The sequence below is a fragment of the Ambystoma mexicanum genome, chromosome 10, assembly GCF_040938575.1.
Source record: "Ambystoma mexicanum isolate Mex_15411 chromosome 10, UKY_AmexF1_1, whole genome shotgun sequence".
Taxonomy (NCBI): Eukaryota; Metazoa; Chordata; class Amphibia; order Caudata; family Ambystomatidae; genus Ambystoma; species Ambystoma mexicanum.
The window spans coordinates 609,983,065-609,995,477 of NC_090932.1; the positions used below are offsets into that span (position 1 = coordinate 609,983,065).

General features: G+C 46.1%; 1 protein-coding gene across 5 annotated transcripts in view; it reads right to left on the reverse strand.

Moving 5' to 3' along the window:
- The window catches only part of DOCK10 (dedicator of cytokinesis 10), a 2,208,289-nt gene that overhangs the window by 1,439,079 nt on the left and 756,797 nt on the right, over window positions 1-12,413 (reverse strand). For all 5 annotated transcript variants that reach the window (XM_069618176.1, XM_069618179.1, XM_069618177.1 and 2 more), the window contains exon 8: window positions 7,463-7,649. In XM_069618176.1, the coding sequence (XP_069474277.1) occupies window positions 7,463-7,649 (187 nt within the window). The remainder of the gene's footprint in view (window positions 1-7,462; window positions 7,650-12,413) is intronic.

Here is a 12,413-nt window from a genome sequence, read left to right on the forward strand (position 1 = left end):
CTCGATGGCCCAGAACCAGAGCTGCATCACCTCCCTGCACAGAGGAAGTGACCCTGCCCCCCCCTTTTTGTTGAGCTAGTGCATGACTACCGTGTTGTCCGTCAGAATCAGGACATTCTTTCCTCGCACAGTCGGCAGAAAAGCCTTCAGGGCAAGCCTGACGGCCCTCAGCTCCAACAGATTAATATGGAGTCTGGACTCCGATGGAGACCAACGACCGCTGATTGTCAACTCGTTGACATGCGCTCCCCATCCCGTGAGGGATGCGTCCGTCACGATCGTCACCTCCGGCCAGGGTAGACAAAATGCAGCCCCCCTCATCAGATTGCCTTCGTCAGCCCACCACAGAGGATCCTGGGTGACCGAGGGCGTCACCTGAACGGGGTCCAACATCCTGCCGGAGGACTGAGACCACTGGAGCTTGAGAGCCCATTGCAGAGATCTCATCCGCAACCTGGCCTCTGGCACCAGAAGAATGCAGGATGCCATGAGGCCGAGCAACCTCAAGAACTCGAACGCTGGGAGACCCTGGGCATGTTGAAACTTGTGCACCATCTGCTGAATGTGGTGAGCCCTCACCTGGGGAGGAAAACACTGCCCCAGGGATGTGTCGAGCACTGCTCCGATGTACTGGAGCCGCTGAGTTGGTGTTAAGTGGGACTTCTTTAAGTTGAGGGAGAAGCCCAGCTTGTGAAGGGAGTGGCAGGTGACGGCCAGATGATCCAGGACTTACTCGGGAGAGAGCACTCTGATCAACCATTCGTCCAGGTAGGGGTAGACGTGAATCCCCCCTTTCCTGTATACGCTGCCACCACCACCATGAGCTTGGTGAAAACCCTCGGGCGGAGGCCAATCTGAACGGCAGGACCAGAAACTGAAAGTGCGAGTCGCCAACCGCGAACCTCAGGTACTTCCTGTGCTTGGTATGGATCGGCACACGAAAATAAGCGTCCTTGAGGTCGAGAGACACCAACCAGCCCTGAAGTTGAAGGGCCTGGAGGACTTGAGAGAGAGTATCCATCTTGAACTTGTCCTTCCTGAAGAGTTTGTTCAAACCGCTCAAGTCCATGATGGGTCTCAATCCCCCGTCTTTCTTCGAAATCAAAAAATAAGGGGAATGCCATCCCTTGTTCCTCGCCACTACAGGTACCAGCTCTATGGCGCCTTTCTCCAGCAGGGATTGAATTTTCTGCGCAAGGAGCGGATCCGGACTCTTCAAAGAGAGATTCCCTGGTGGATTGTCGTGAGGCCTCTGCTGGAAAGGAAGACAGCACCCGTGGAATATGATCTCCAGAACCCACACATCTGAAGTAATGGCATGCCATTCTACAAGATGCTGCGCCATCCTTCCACCAACCGGCGAAGCATGGGTCTCATGACTGAGCAGAAGTGGCTGCAGCGTTGCCTGAGGGCAAAGAGGCAATTGCTTGCGCGGCCTTGGCACCTCGAGTACCTTTTTTTCCACCCCTGCACTCCGACGGTTGCCCCTTTGACTTGCAGCTCCTCTCGCTTTACTAAAGGATGAGTAATAACAAAAGGAACCTCCCCTCCTGCTGTGCCCTAGGACGAAAAGGCGGAGGTTGGCGTACTGCAGTGCCCAATGACTTCGCTGCAGCTTTGGAGGTCTGCAACCTCTCAAGGCTCTCGTCAGCCTTGCTGCCAAAAAGATGTTCACCATCAAAGGGCATGTTGAGGAGCCGTGCTTGCACATCAGGAGCAAACCCAGACTTCCTCAACCACGCAAACCTGCATATTACGGTGCTCGCCACCATGGACCGGCTGACACAGTCTGCCATGTCCAAACCTGACTGAACGGACTCACACATGGCATCCTTGCCATCCTGAATAATAGCAAGAAAACCATCACGTTCGTCCGCTTCAGGAATATGTTCAGCGGCTAAGGAAATACAGTTCCACAGAGTGTGTGTGAAACGTGACAAGTCACATACGGAGTTGGCCACCTGAAGGGCCATACCCCCTGTAGAAAACACTTTCTTCGCCCAGCCATCAAAACGCTTGTCGTCCCTATCAGGAGGGATGGTAGGATACAATGCCTGCTTTGCTGGGGCCGAAGCCGTCTACACCACCAAACTCTCCGGAGTGGGGTGCGTGGTCAAGTAGCAGGGGTCACTACTGGCTGGGTGGTATTTTCGCGGCAAAGACTTGCCCACTGCCGGGAGACTCTCCGGAGCAGTCCGAGCCGCTGCCACCCTTCTTTGCAGACCCATATGGAATGGTAGTACCGGGTCAGTGGGTGGACCTTGGTCGAGGATATCTGTCAGGTCATCCTGCACAAAAGCAACTGGGGGTGCCGACCACACAAAGTAGTCCGTGACCCTCGACATAAGGTGCCGTACGATGACTCGGCATGGGTGCCAGGCTCAGGCCTACAGAACTCCACCTCCAGAGAGGTGTCCAGACCACTGGTGTTATGAAGTGACTGACGCAGGTCCTCAAGCTGGCTATGATCAGAAACAATCTCATCTGGTACCGTGTCAGGAACCAACCCATCTTCAGAACCCTCTTCCACCTCGGAAATATACTCCATAGCCTGGAAAGTGGGCATTGAATAAGGGAGAAAGACATGTTTTGCCTTGGCCAGAGCCTTTCTAGGGGTTCCCCTGTGCCACAGGGTACATCCGACACCACGGCCTCGAAAGGCGTCGAGGGCGTCGATGGAATCGGCGTCGACATCGAGCGTGGCGCCGACAGCATCGACGGCTTTGACACAGGCCTCGAGGCTGGAGCCTCGAGCGTGTCTCTCGACAGCCTAGGTGTCGATGACGTTGACGACTTCTCGGAGGCGGGGCCTCGAGAGAGTCCGTCGATGACCTCGGCGCCACAGGAGTCGATGTCTTCTTTGAAGACTTCACAGGTTCACGCGGTCTCGGGGGCGTCGAGGAGCGGGACCTGGAACGGGGCTGACTAGAACGATTACCCTTGTCCGAGCGGGACCTCTCCCGCAAATCGTACCAACCACCCGAGCCCGAAGGCGTACGAGCAGTGTCTCTAGTACGGTCACGGCCGACCCCTCTCGGAGGCACGGACGGACCAGAGCCCTGCGATTCAAGAATCGGCAACATTTTCTTCCCGAAGGAAGCCCATTCCTCTGGAGAGGAACGCTTGGTGGGATAAGAAACCCACCAACTGGCGGACTCCTCAGATGAGGACGGGGAAGGCAACTGATGACGGCGCTTCCGGGAGTGCCTCGAATTGGCAGAGGAGTGGCGGGACCCACTCTGGGACCGAGACCCCCTAGACTTACGACTACGAAGCGGAGAGTCGCCCCTCGAATCATCTGTCGAAAGCCCAGTGAACCTTGCCTTCCGGGGCTTGACAGCTTACCGACCGACAGCTTCTTCTTACGTTCCCGCAAGGCCTTGGACGTAAGCGACTGGCAGTTGACACGATCATCCATGTCGTGGGCCTCCCCGAGGCACCAGAGGCAGGCGTCGTGCAAGTCCGTCACCGACATCTTGGACCCGCAGTCCCCACACTTCTTGAAGCCCTGCTGCGGGGTGGAAGAAGAGGAAGACATCCCGATAGGTTACTTCAAAAAACTAACAGGTTCGAAGAACCGAAAGAACAGAAACTCCAAAGAGTCGAGGCGCGCCGAGATCTCCGAAGCGAACATGTTCGTGGAAAAAACAGAACTGAGGCTACGGGTGTCGTGCGTCCTACTTATAACATCCTTGAGGACGGCGTATTGACGTCATTGACGCAGGACGCAGACGCTGAAAGATTTTCCGAAGCAGCACAGCTGTGGTGATTACTGTCATAGATATGGAATACGTCGGAGGACCCAATCCCCTCGAATAAATGTTTACCTGTCAGAGTCTTCAATACCTAGAGTGCCGACTCTTCCTTGCCTGAAACCATGGAACTCATTTACTCAATGGTCCTCCTGGTGTTCATACAACCAATCCAGATTCCCACTCACTACAAACATCACACACTGGACTGGTTACTGTCCTGCAACTTTAATTGCACATCCTACAGCTAGCCCCACCCTCTTTTGATCTGCCATTCTGCTACCTCCTTCCACATCCCACCCACAATCACTGGTACCACAAATCTAGAAGCCCCACATCTCTCCATCCCATTTCATAACCTCTTTAGTGTTGACCAACTGCCTTTCAAGAAAGTGCCTCCCATGTCCCCCCATCACTTTACTTCAACCAGTGTTCTACCCCTTTCTCCTCTCTTTCTTTGTCAAATGCCTCACTTCAGCCATGGCCCCATACAACGCAGGAAAGCTAAATCCATAAAACAAAACTATCCAACCCTTGGTTCTCTTATGCCCTGCACCACATGAAAATAGAAGGACACAAATTAGTGATGAGGAATACAAATCCCTCTATAGGTGGTTTTCAGAATCAGTACCTTGCGAATCCCTGCCACATTCATCCCCCCTTCAACCGTCTCACTCACACAATCCACCACAATGTTTAAGATATTGCAGATGATAACATGCTCAATGCAACTAACACCATCAAACTGTTCTCTCAAATCCATTAATTTCCTACCTCCTTTACTAAAGGGCATCCTTGATCACTCCTTTCAGGCATCTCATCCTTAATTAATTCCTCTGTTTCCACTAGAGTTCTTCCACTGGCTCTCAAAAAGGCACGAATCACATCGTCATCAGACTCTTCTGAAAAAAACTAGATCTGATTCTAAAAACCAGGCAATATATAAATCAATAGCCAACATTTAAGCTATGAGGGAGGATAGCTCAGCTGCAACGTGCTCGCCTTGGAAGCAAGACAACACGAAGCAACAAAGGTTCGATCACTACGCAACTTAAAATAAACAATTCCTGTAACAGCCTCTCGATGCCTGCAGGCTGTGTGAGCGCTTTAAAAAAATGCAAATAAAATAAAATAAATAAAATGACAAAACTCACAGAAAAAATGCCACCATACATCTTCAAACCAACAACCTCCCAAGTGATAAACAGCCCAGCTTCTGCCCGGCTAGGTGTAAGGAAAGCACCATTACTTGTGCATTTGTCAACCTTCTAAGAATAAGAGATATGGAAAGCTGGAGCCTTTATCCTTCCTGATATTTGTGATGCTTCCAATACCATTGATCATCCAGGCCTCCACAACTGGTTACCCGCTGTTACTAACATCAGTAATGAAGTTCTGTTCTGGTTCAACTCATTTTTATCAGTCAGATTGTATTCCACCAAATTAGACACCTTATTTTGCTCTAGTTCATCCTTAACCTACAAAGTCTCCTTGGATTCCTCTCTAGCCCCTCTTCTTATTGGCATCTATGTCAAACCTTTTCCTCACCTTATTCACAGCTGTAACACTGGTTCCACTATCATGGCACCCAAATATACTTTCACATAGACCAGATCTCTGAGGAATTTCATTTGGTGCTTGACTGTTTTACCACATACGCTCCTTTTTGAAAAGCATCTGGGTTTGCCTAATTGGCTGCATGTCTCAAATTCCCCTCTCCATCCAAACCTCACCTCCTCTCAACATACCTTGGTGCAAGAATCTGGAGGAGCCTTTGCAAACTATCTAGAGAAGTTCACAACGTAGGAGTTGTTTTTGTCAGTGAACATTAATATGCCACATCACTTAGTTACTGTAATCTTCAAGCTTTAAAGTATCCTTCCTGTATTATCACTTTTCAAAAGATCAATAACATAATCACAGTGCTTATCTGGCTCAGACTATTGGAACATTCTCTTCTCCGGTGTGCTTGCCTCGTGAATTTAGATGCTGCAAGTTCTCCAAAACCATGCTGTCAGATCCATCATTAGATGGCCCAAAAAACAATTCATTTGTTTGTTAAGTCTCTCCATTAGCCGCTCATAAAAGAGCATTTGCCTATCAAACTCCTCTGTCAGATCCACAACTCTGTTTATGGCTCATGTCCAGACTAACTCAAGAACAAATGGCCTGCTTGCCAGCCTTCCCAAAACCTCCCATACTTCCCCTAAATCAGATGTTCGGCCCTGCCCTTTTGTCATTTGTTATCCCATCTCGGATCTCATTCACACTCTTATTTGAAAAGTTATTTCTGTCATATCTGCTAGCTACCATCAGCCATATAGTCAAGTTCCATGAATCTGCCTGAGAGTTTGGCACTCGGCAGACAAAGCAAATGCATGCATTAATATTTAATGTACGTGTTCTGATTTTTTTCAAACTGCTGGGTTGCTCTTTTCTCATGCACAGTCCAGGCACTTGTCGTTTCTATTTTCCCTTTCTCCTCCATGAAGATGGATCCGTGCAAGTTATCCCCTTTGACATGGTTCAGCATGATTCTATGCTTGGGTCTTCAAAGCCTCTCAGGTTGGGTCGAAACAATCTGGTTTTTCACTGGTTTGATGAGTTGCTGGATTTTGAGGCTTCCGGGAGGGTGTACACAGGGACTGTGGGAGCCTCACTGCTATTTTGTGGCATCTTGTGGTGTTGGCTGTTCTATACCTAATGCACGGTTAGCGCTAGTTCCATGGGTGCAGATCATTGAGCAGCAGAAGTGGGGTCAGCAATGGCACAGGCTCACAAGTGCCCCTATTGGGAAGCAATCAGGGCGGCTGATTCTGGGATATTAGCTGAGAAGTTATTATATATTATATATAGCATCATTTATTTTGAAATAAAAGGAGATGGACTAATTCAATTTTGTGTAGCATTTTGTGTATCCAAATAGTACATCTCAATATGTGTTTCTAGAATAATACCACTTTCAGAAATATTTAGCATATGTAACTAAAAAAAACAGACAACAGATACAGTTGTAGTAATACATTATTTAAGAAGAACGTGAACTAAACAAAAAGAAAAGGAAATCAGATCCTATGGTCAAATTCCTGTTACTCGTTAAGTGCTCCCACCTGTTTTCGTACATTGCAGCAAGAGTGGTTTACATTAGAACAACTGTTTTATTCTCAGCCATTGACACAGGGCTAACATATAGATGTCATAAAAGTACCCAGTGTGAAGTAAGGTTAAACTAAATAGTTGGCCAGGTGATTCAGGAGTATTCAGACATATGAAACCATAGCTTCTCACATTATTATGGGCATTTCAATCAGTTTGTATGCTCTGATTTCTGGATCGTTCTTGATTAATGTTTCATTGTAAAGGAACAGTGATGGGTTAAAAGAGGAACGATGTCAAGAATATTAAAAATAAATGATAGAGAGTTGGTTATTTTTTGCTTGGTCAGTTCATTGGGTGCAAATGGGAACTCTTGCACAAGAAGGGGTTGGGAATGATGGGTTGGTAATTTTGGACGGACTATTTCTAGGTTAGTTATAAGGGCTCTGTTTACAGAGTTAAAGTTATTTTTGGTGGTACCATAACGTTGTTATACTGTGCAGTGCAAGCTCTTACTGTAACATCTGGAACAGTTTTTTATTACATGGGTGCCTTTAATATCTCTTCCCCAACCGTCCAAAACAAATGATGGCAGCACACGCAATTCCCCTCACCAGTTTTCAGATCCGTGAGGTCGGCGCTTTTCCTCTCCACCACCGCGCTGCCCTCGGGGGTGATTTGCAGGATTGTGTTGAGGGTACAGATCCAGTCATCCATGTCCTGCTCACTCTCTGCTGCCAGCACGAAGTACGTCAGGTCATTCATTTTCAACTCAAAGGCATGCTTTCTGAGCTTGCTGTTCTGTCATGTAGGAAATACAAGCAACGCACAGGATGGGCATTAAGTCGAGCATGTACTACACAATAACACGCAAACGTTCAAATCCCACAACCGCGGGGCCTCGGTGCAGAAACATTGCATCATGTAACTACTGTAAAATGGGGCGGCCGAGCATGGCTCACTCCAAGGTCACCAATCGCTCTAATTGGCTTACAATGCTGCAGGAAGAATGGCATGAACTCTGAACCCTTTTAGTAAACATCAGCTGCCGGCGATGGGCTGCCTCCTCCATGCTCCTGTAATGGATCTCTGCACGCAAGCATCCATTCCATCATAGCATTCAGAACCGACATGGTGAATAATGCGCTATCGCACAATGATCTGCACTATTCAGTGTTACCAATGCACGGTCTCTGAAAGCATGCAAAAGCACAACACAAACAGCTGTCTCAATCGTGCAGCTGCTTAAATGCGACCAAGGAAACCTGCACAAGGCATTACTTTTGCACCATTCCTTATTACCCCTTTAGACATATATTTTTTTTAATGGCGAGAATGGGTCATGCTAGCCTTGTGAGCATGCGCAAGGCATTTGTAAAGCAGTTCCCTGATGGTAGATTGCCGAACCCAGAAGCTGTAGTAGGGCTTGCAGAGCTTGTGCAACTAGTCTTCTACACGGGGAGATGGAATGCTATCCCAAGCAAACCAGCATCGCAAGAGGAGCCCATTAAAAGCCCCAAACACATGCTGAATGCTTGGTCAATTGCACCGGTACACCCTTTACATAACACTGCCCAAGGACACCGTTATGCTACATGTGTACATGTGCAAATGCTTTTTGTGTTCCTGCAATAGCATTATCACCAATACAAATACAGTCCAAGCAAATTTGCACTTTGCCCAGCATTAGTACCACTGTACCGCCACAGTGTTAAAACATGTAACGAACATAATAAATATGCACGTGTTCCTGTTCAAATTAAGAAGCTTATACAAGTACTAACCGACCTAGAAGTCCTTTGTAGACAAATCAGACAGTAATGGGAAGAAAGAAAATGACATTCACATTTGCAATAAATACATGGGGTACAGAATAAGATAAAAGAGAAGCAGGTGACTTGTTTATCTGAAACATCTCTTCTCCACTAAGGAAGAAAAAAAACAAAAACATTGCATGGTGGCATTCCAAGTGAAACTTGAGATTCTACCAACATTCAATATCTTAAGAGAAACGCAGATTGCTTTATCCACACAACATAATGCCACACAGACGCACCTAATACATTCTATTTTAGTCATTCGAAAGGGTGAGAATGCATTCCATGATTACAAGTTGATGCAAGGAACTCAAAAGTAACCATAAAACATTAAGCATCATAAGTCGAAGAAAAAACAGCCGCAGCAAACGTTAGACAGAGAAGCCACCAAGTAAATTGTAATAGATACAGATAGGAAGGAAAACATGAGTTCCTTAATGAATGCCTCAGTGAACATTAATCAATTAAGTGGCCCAAGACAATGACTGGGCAGGTCAAGCCCGGCCCCAGTGCTGATGTCACTAGCATAGAAGTAGCAGCTCATAACTGTGGAATGTGGAAGTGGCAGTTTCGACTTGAATATAAAGATAAATCAAGGCAGAGCTCAAACGATGGAGGTTCCCATAATGAAATAAAGGAGCTAGGAGACTAATATAAGGCCTGGGTACAAAATGTGCAAAATGCCCACAGAACAGATAAGAGAAGTTACTCTAGCAGCACGAAAAGCATTGAAGACAAATCACTGGAGGCAGCAGAAGGGCAGCCAAATTATACATTGATCTTCGGGGTTAAGAGTACAGATGATCTGGATTAGTAACTCCAAAGGCATTTCCTATTTATACACAGAGCGATGTTAGGATAGGATTAGACTGGATTATTGAAACCACTGTAGAAGGCAATCAATAGTTTGAACCAGGAAGTTTAAAGAAGTGGTAGAAGACCAGACAAATAGTACAACTGCAGGTCACAATATGGCTTTCATGCCCTGCCAGGAGGGCGGACATGGCCTTTAATAACCCACTAGCCTGAGCTAAGGCAGGGAGGATTGAAGCAAGGGCCTGTGCTTGGGCTATGGGCCATTAAAGGCCATGTCCGCCCTTCTGGCAGGGCATGAAAGTCATTTGCACCCGGGGGTGTGAAGGGCTTTCAAAATGTTTCAACAGGAGAGCTGCGCTGCTTGCGCAGCCAATCTCCCGATTAAAAATGGAAGAAAGAAAAGGTGGCTACTGCCATATGGAAAAGGGACTCTATGCCAGCAGTCAGAGGAGAGAAGCTCCGGTCCCGCAGTTAAATGGAAGTGGTAGGGAGGCCTCCTCACAATGATAAAAAAAGAAGAAAATAAAGCGCAACCTTGGGCATGGCCTTGTGTGGCTGGGACAGCAGGTGGGGATTGTGTATTCTCACCTGCTGTTCCAGCCACCTGATTGGCTGAGCCCCCTACCCCGGGTGCAAATGAAGAATGATTTAAAGAGCAGAACTGATTATTAGTAGTCCTCAGTGAGAAGCTGTCCATTATCAAAAGTTCCAACACTCATCATTGAATAAATCACTTATTCTGTGTTATACGAAAAGCAAAGAAAATAAAGACTTTACTCTATTGATAATCTTAACCGACATTACCCAAAGGATATTCATGAAATCAGCCAAATGCATTGAAAGGGCTGAATGAAGAGTGAAAATATATTCACACGAGCATCTTTATCTGAACCTTATAGTGATATCAAGGTATCCACTATGAGAAGTCTTCCTTGATGCCAAACGTTTGTTTGACAAATGATGACAGAATACAGCTAAGCCATAAATGTGATTGATGAAGCATGAACAAGCATTGAAATGGGTGATAGTGATACTTGAAAGAAAAATCAGTGTGAATTGTGACACAATGACTACAGCTCAGCAGCAGTAGAGAGATGAGTAGTGGCTAAAGTTCCTACTCAGTCCCACACCACTACTAAACCAGCAGTGAACCCAATCATAAAGGTGAAACAGGCAAAGCCCAACAGGTATGCCTCCTTCTCCTCCTTTAGTAACCTGAACCAAAGACAGGCTATACTCTGCAGAAGGGGTGTGAACTGGTACAGATGCCACACAAACAACACTAGTATGGGACTACCAAATACACGTATATCCAAACAATGTTAAAGAAAAATAAGATCTTTAATTAAATTAAAATGAGCACATCTAATAGAAATGCCGCTGGCACACCACTGCATGGGAAAACACAGAGAAAGCAGACTTTGGAACAACGGTACACATTGAGTTTGTAGGTAGTTTATCGAGTACACAGCCATTTAAAACCAAACATGAAACCACAGTGCATTAAATCACTATAATAAAAATAATAAAACAATGGCCCAACTGCCATAAAATCACAATACCTCAAACACATAATTTATGGTAGAAAACATACACCCACCCCAGGATTCTTTAACGAATGATAAAACATCAAACATACAATCATCATCTGTCGAGTGCATCATTAAAGACATCCTTCGCACAGGTTTTAATATTGTTCTTGAAAAAGTGCAGCTTCAGCCATCTTCTTTGTGGCCCACTGTGTAATTTAAAAAGTGTAAACGGTTTCCATCAGGGGCGTAGGAGACCCATAAAATCTGGGAGGGACACGGGACACCTTGGGGACTTTGCTTTTTTAATTCATTTATTGTGTTTTAGTCAAAGAACTCGACTTTTCACAACTTTAAAATAACAGTATGTATTAAATTACATATATCATCACTGTATAAAACAAGAGAAAAGAAGTAAAGAAAAGAGAAGAAAATTCATAAACAGAAAAGCAGTTCAGAGTATAAAATCCTCCCAGCGATAGACATTTAGAGAGATCTTTTATAATACTCTCATCTGTGCTTTAAGTGCAGATGCTTTATGGAGTTTGGCCAACTCATCCTATCCTATTCCACTTGAACCCTAAATGATGGAAAATGAGTGTTCCCCTTTACAGCAGTGTATGGGCTGCAATCATATCTCGGCACCAGGGTATTCACTGGATTTACATGGATAGCGGAACAAGTGCTGTTGTAAATCTCAAGACTCTGCTTTATTTTATTCTGGGTCACCCAGATGGCTTATGGTGGCCTCTATTAAAACTTGTCTACAACTCATTACTCAGCTTGTGGTGGGTACCAGAAATGCAGTTTCATCCCTATTTTAAAACAAGTGTTGACAACGCCAACTGTTTTGTTTTTAATGTAGGCATGGAAAAGGCACTTGCCAAGCACGGCCATAGTGGTATTAGGTACCCACTGATGGTGGCAGCTGCAAAATGGCGCAAGTACCTGGACATTTAATAGAAGTGCCTTGGAAATGCCCAATACATATACACAAGCAAATGCTTGCCATTGCTGGTTTTTAGCAGGACTTCAGTGAAGGAAATGCATAGTGCTAATATAGTGGCTGAAGGCATCCCTGAATACGACATTTGTATTATACCAGTAGTATGTCCCCAGCTCCAATTAAGTTATTAACTATGCAGGGCTTTGTAGTAAACATCTGTAAGTCAGTGGCTTTATCCAAACCAGAACTGGCACTTTACGTGCCCTTTATAGATCATTCTAGTGTTCTTTAAAGGAGTAGGTTATGGCGTAAAATGAGTCTGCAGCCTGCGTGGCATCCATCCACCAAAAACCCATGAAGGTTGCTAAGATAGCCCAAATAACATGATACTGTGTCGCAGGGCAAGATGCCACGCACCCTGGCGCCAGCTCCCACTGCAGGATAGATCAGAGGTGAA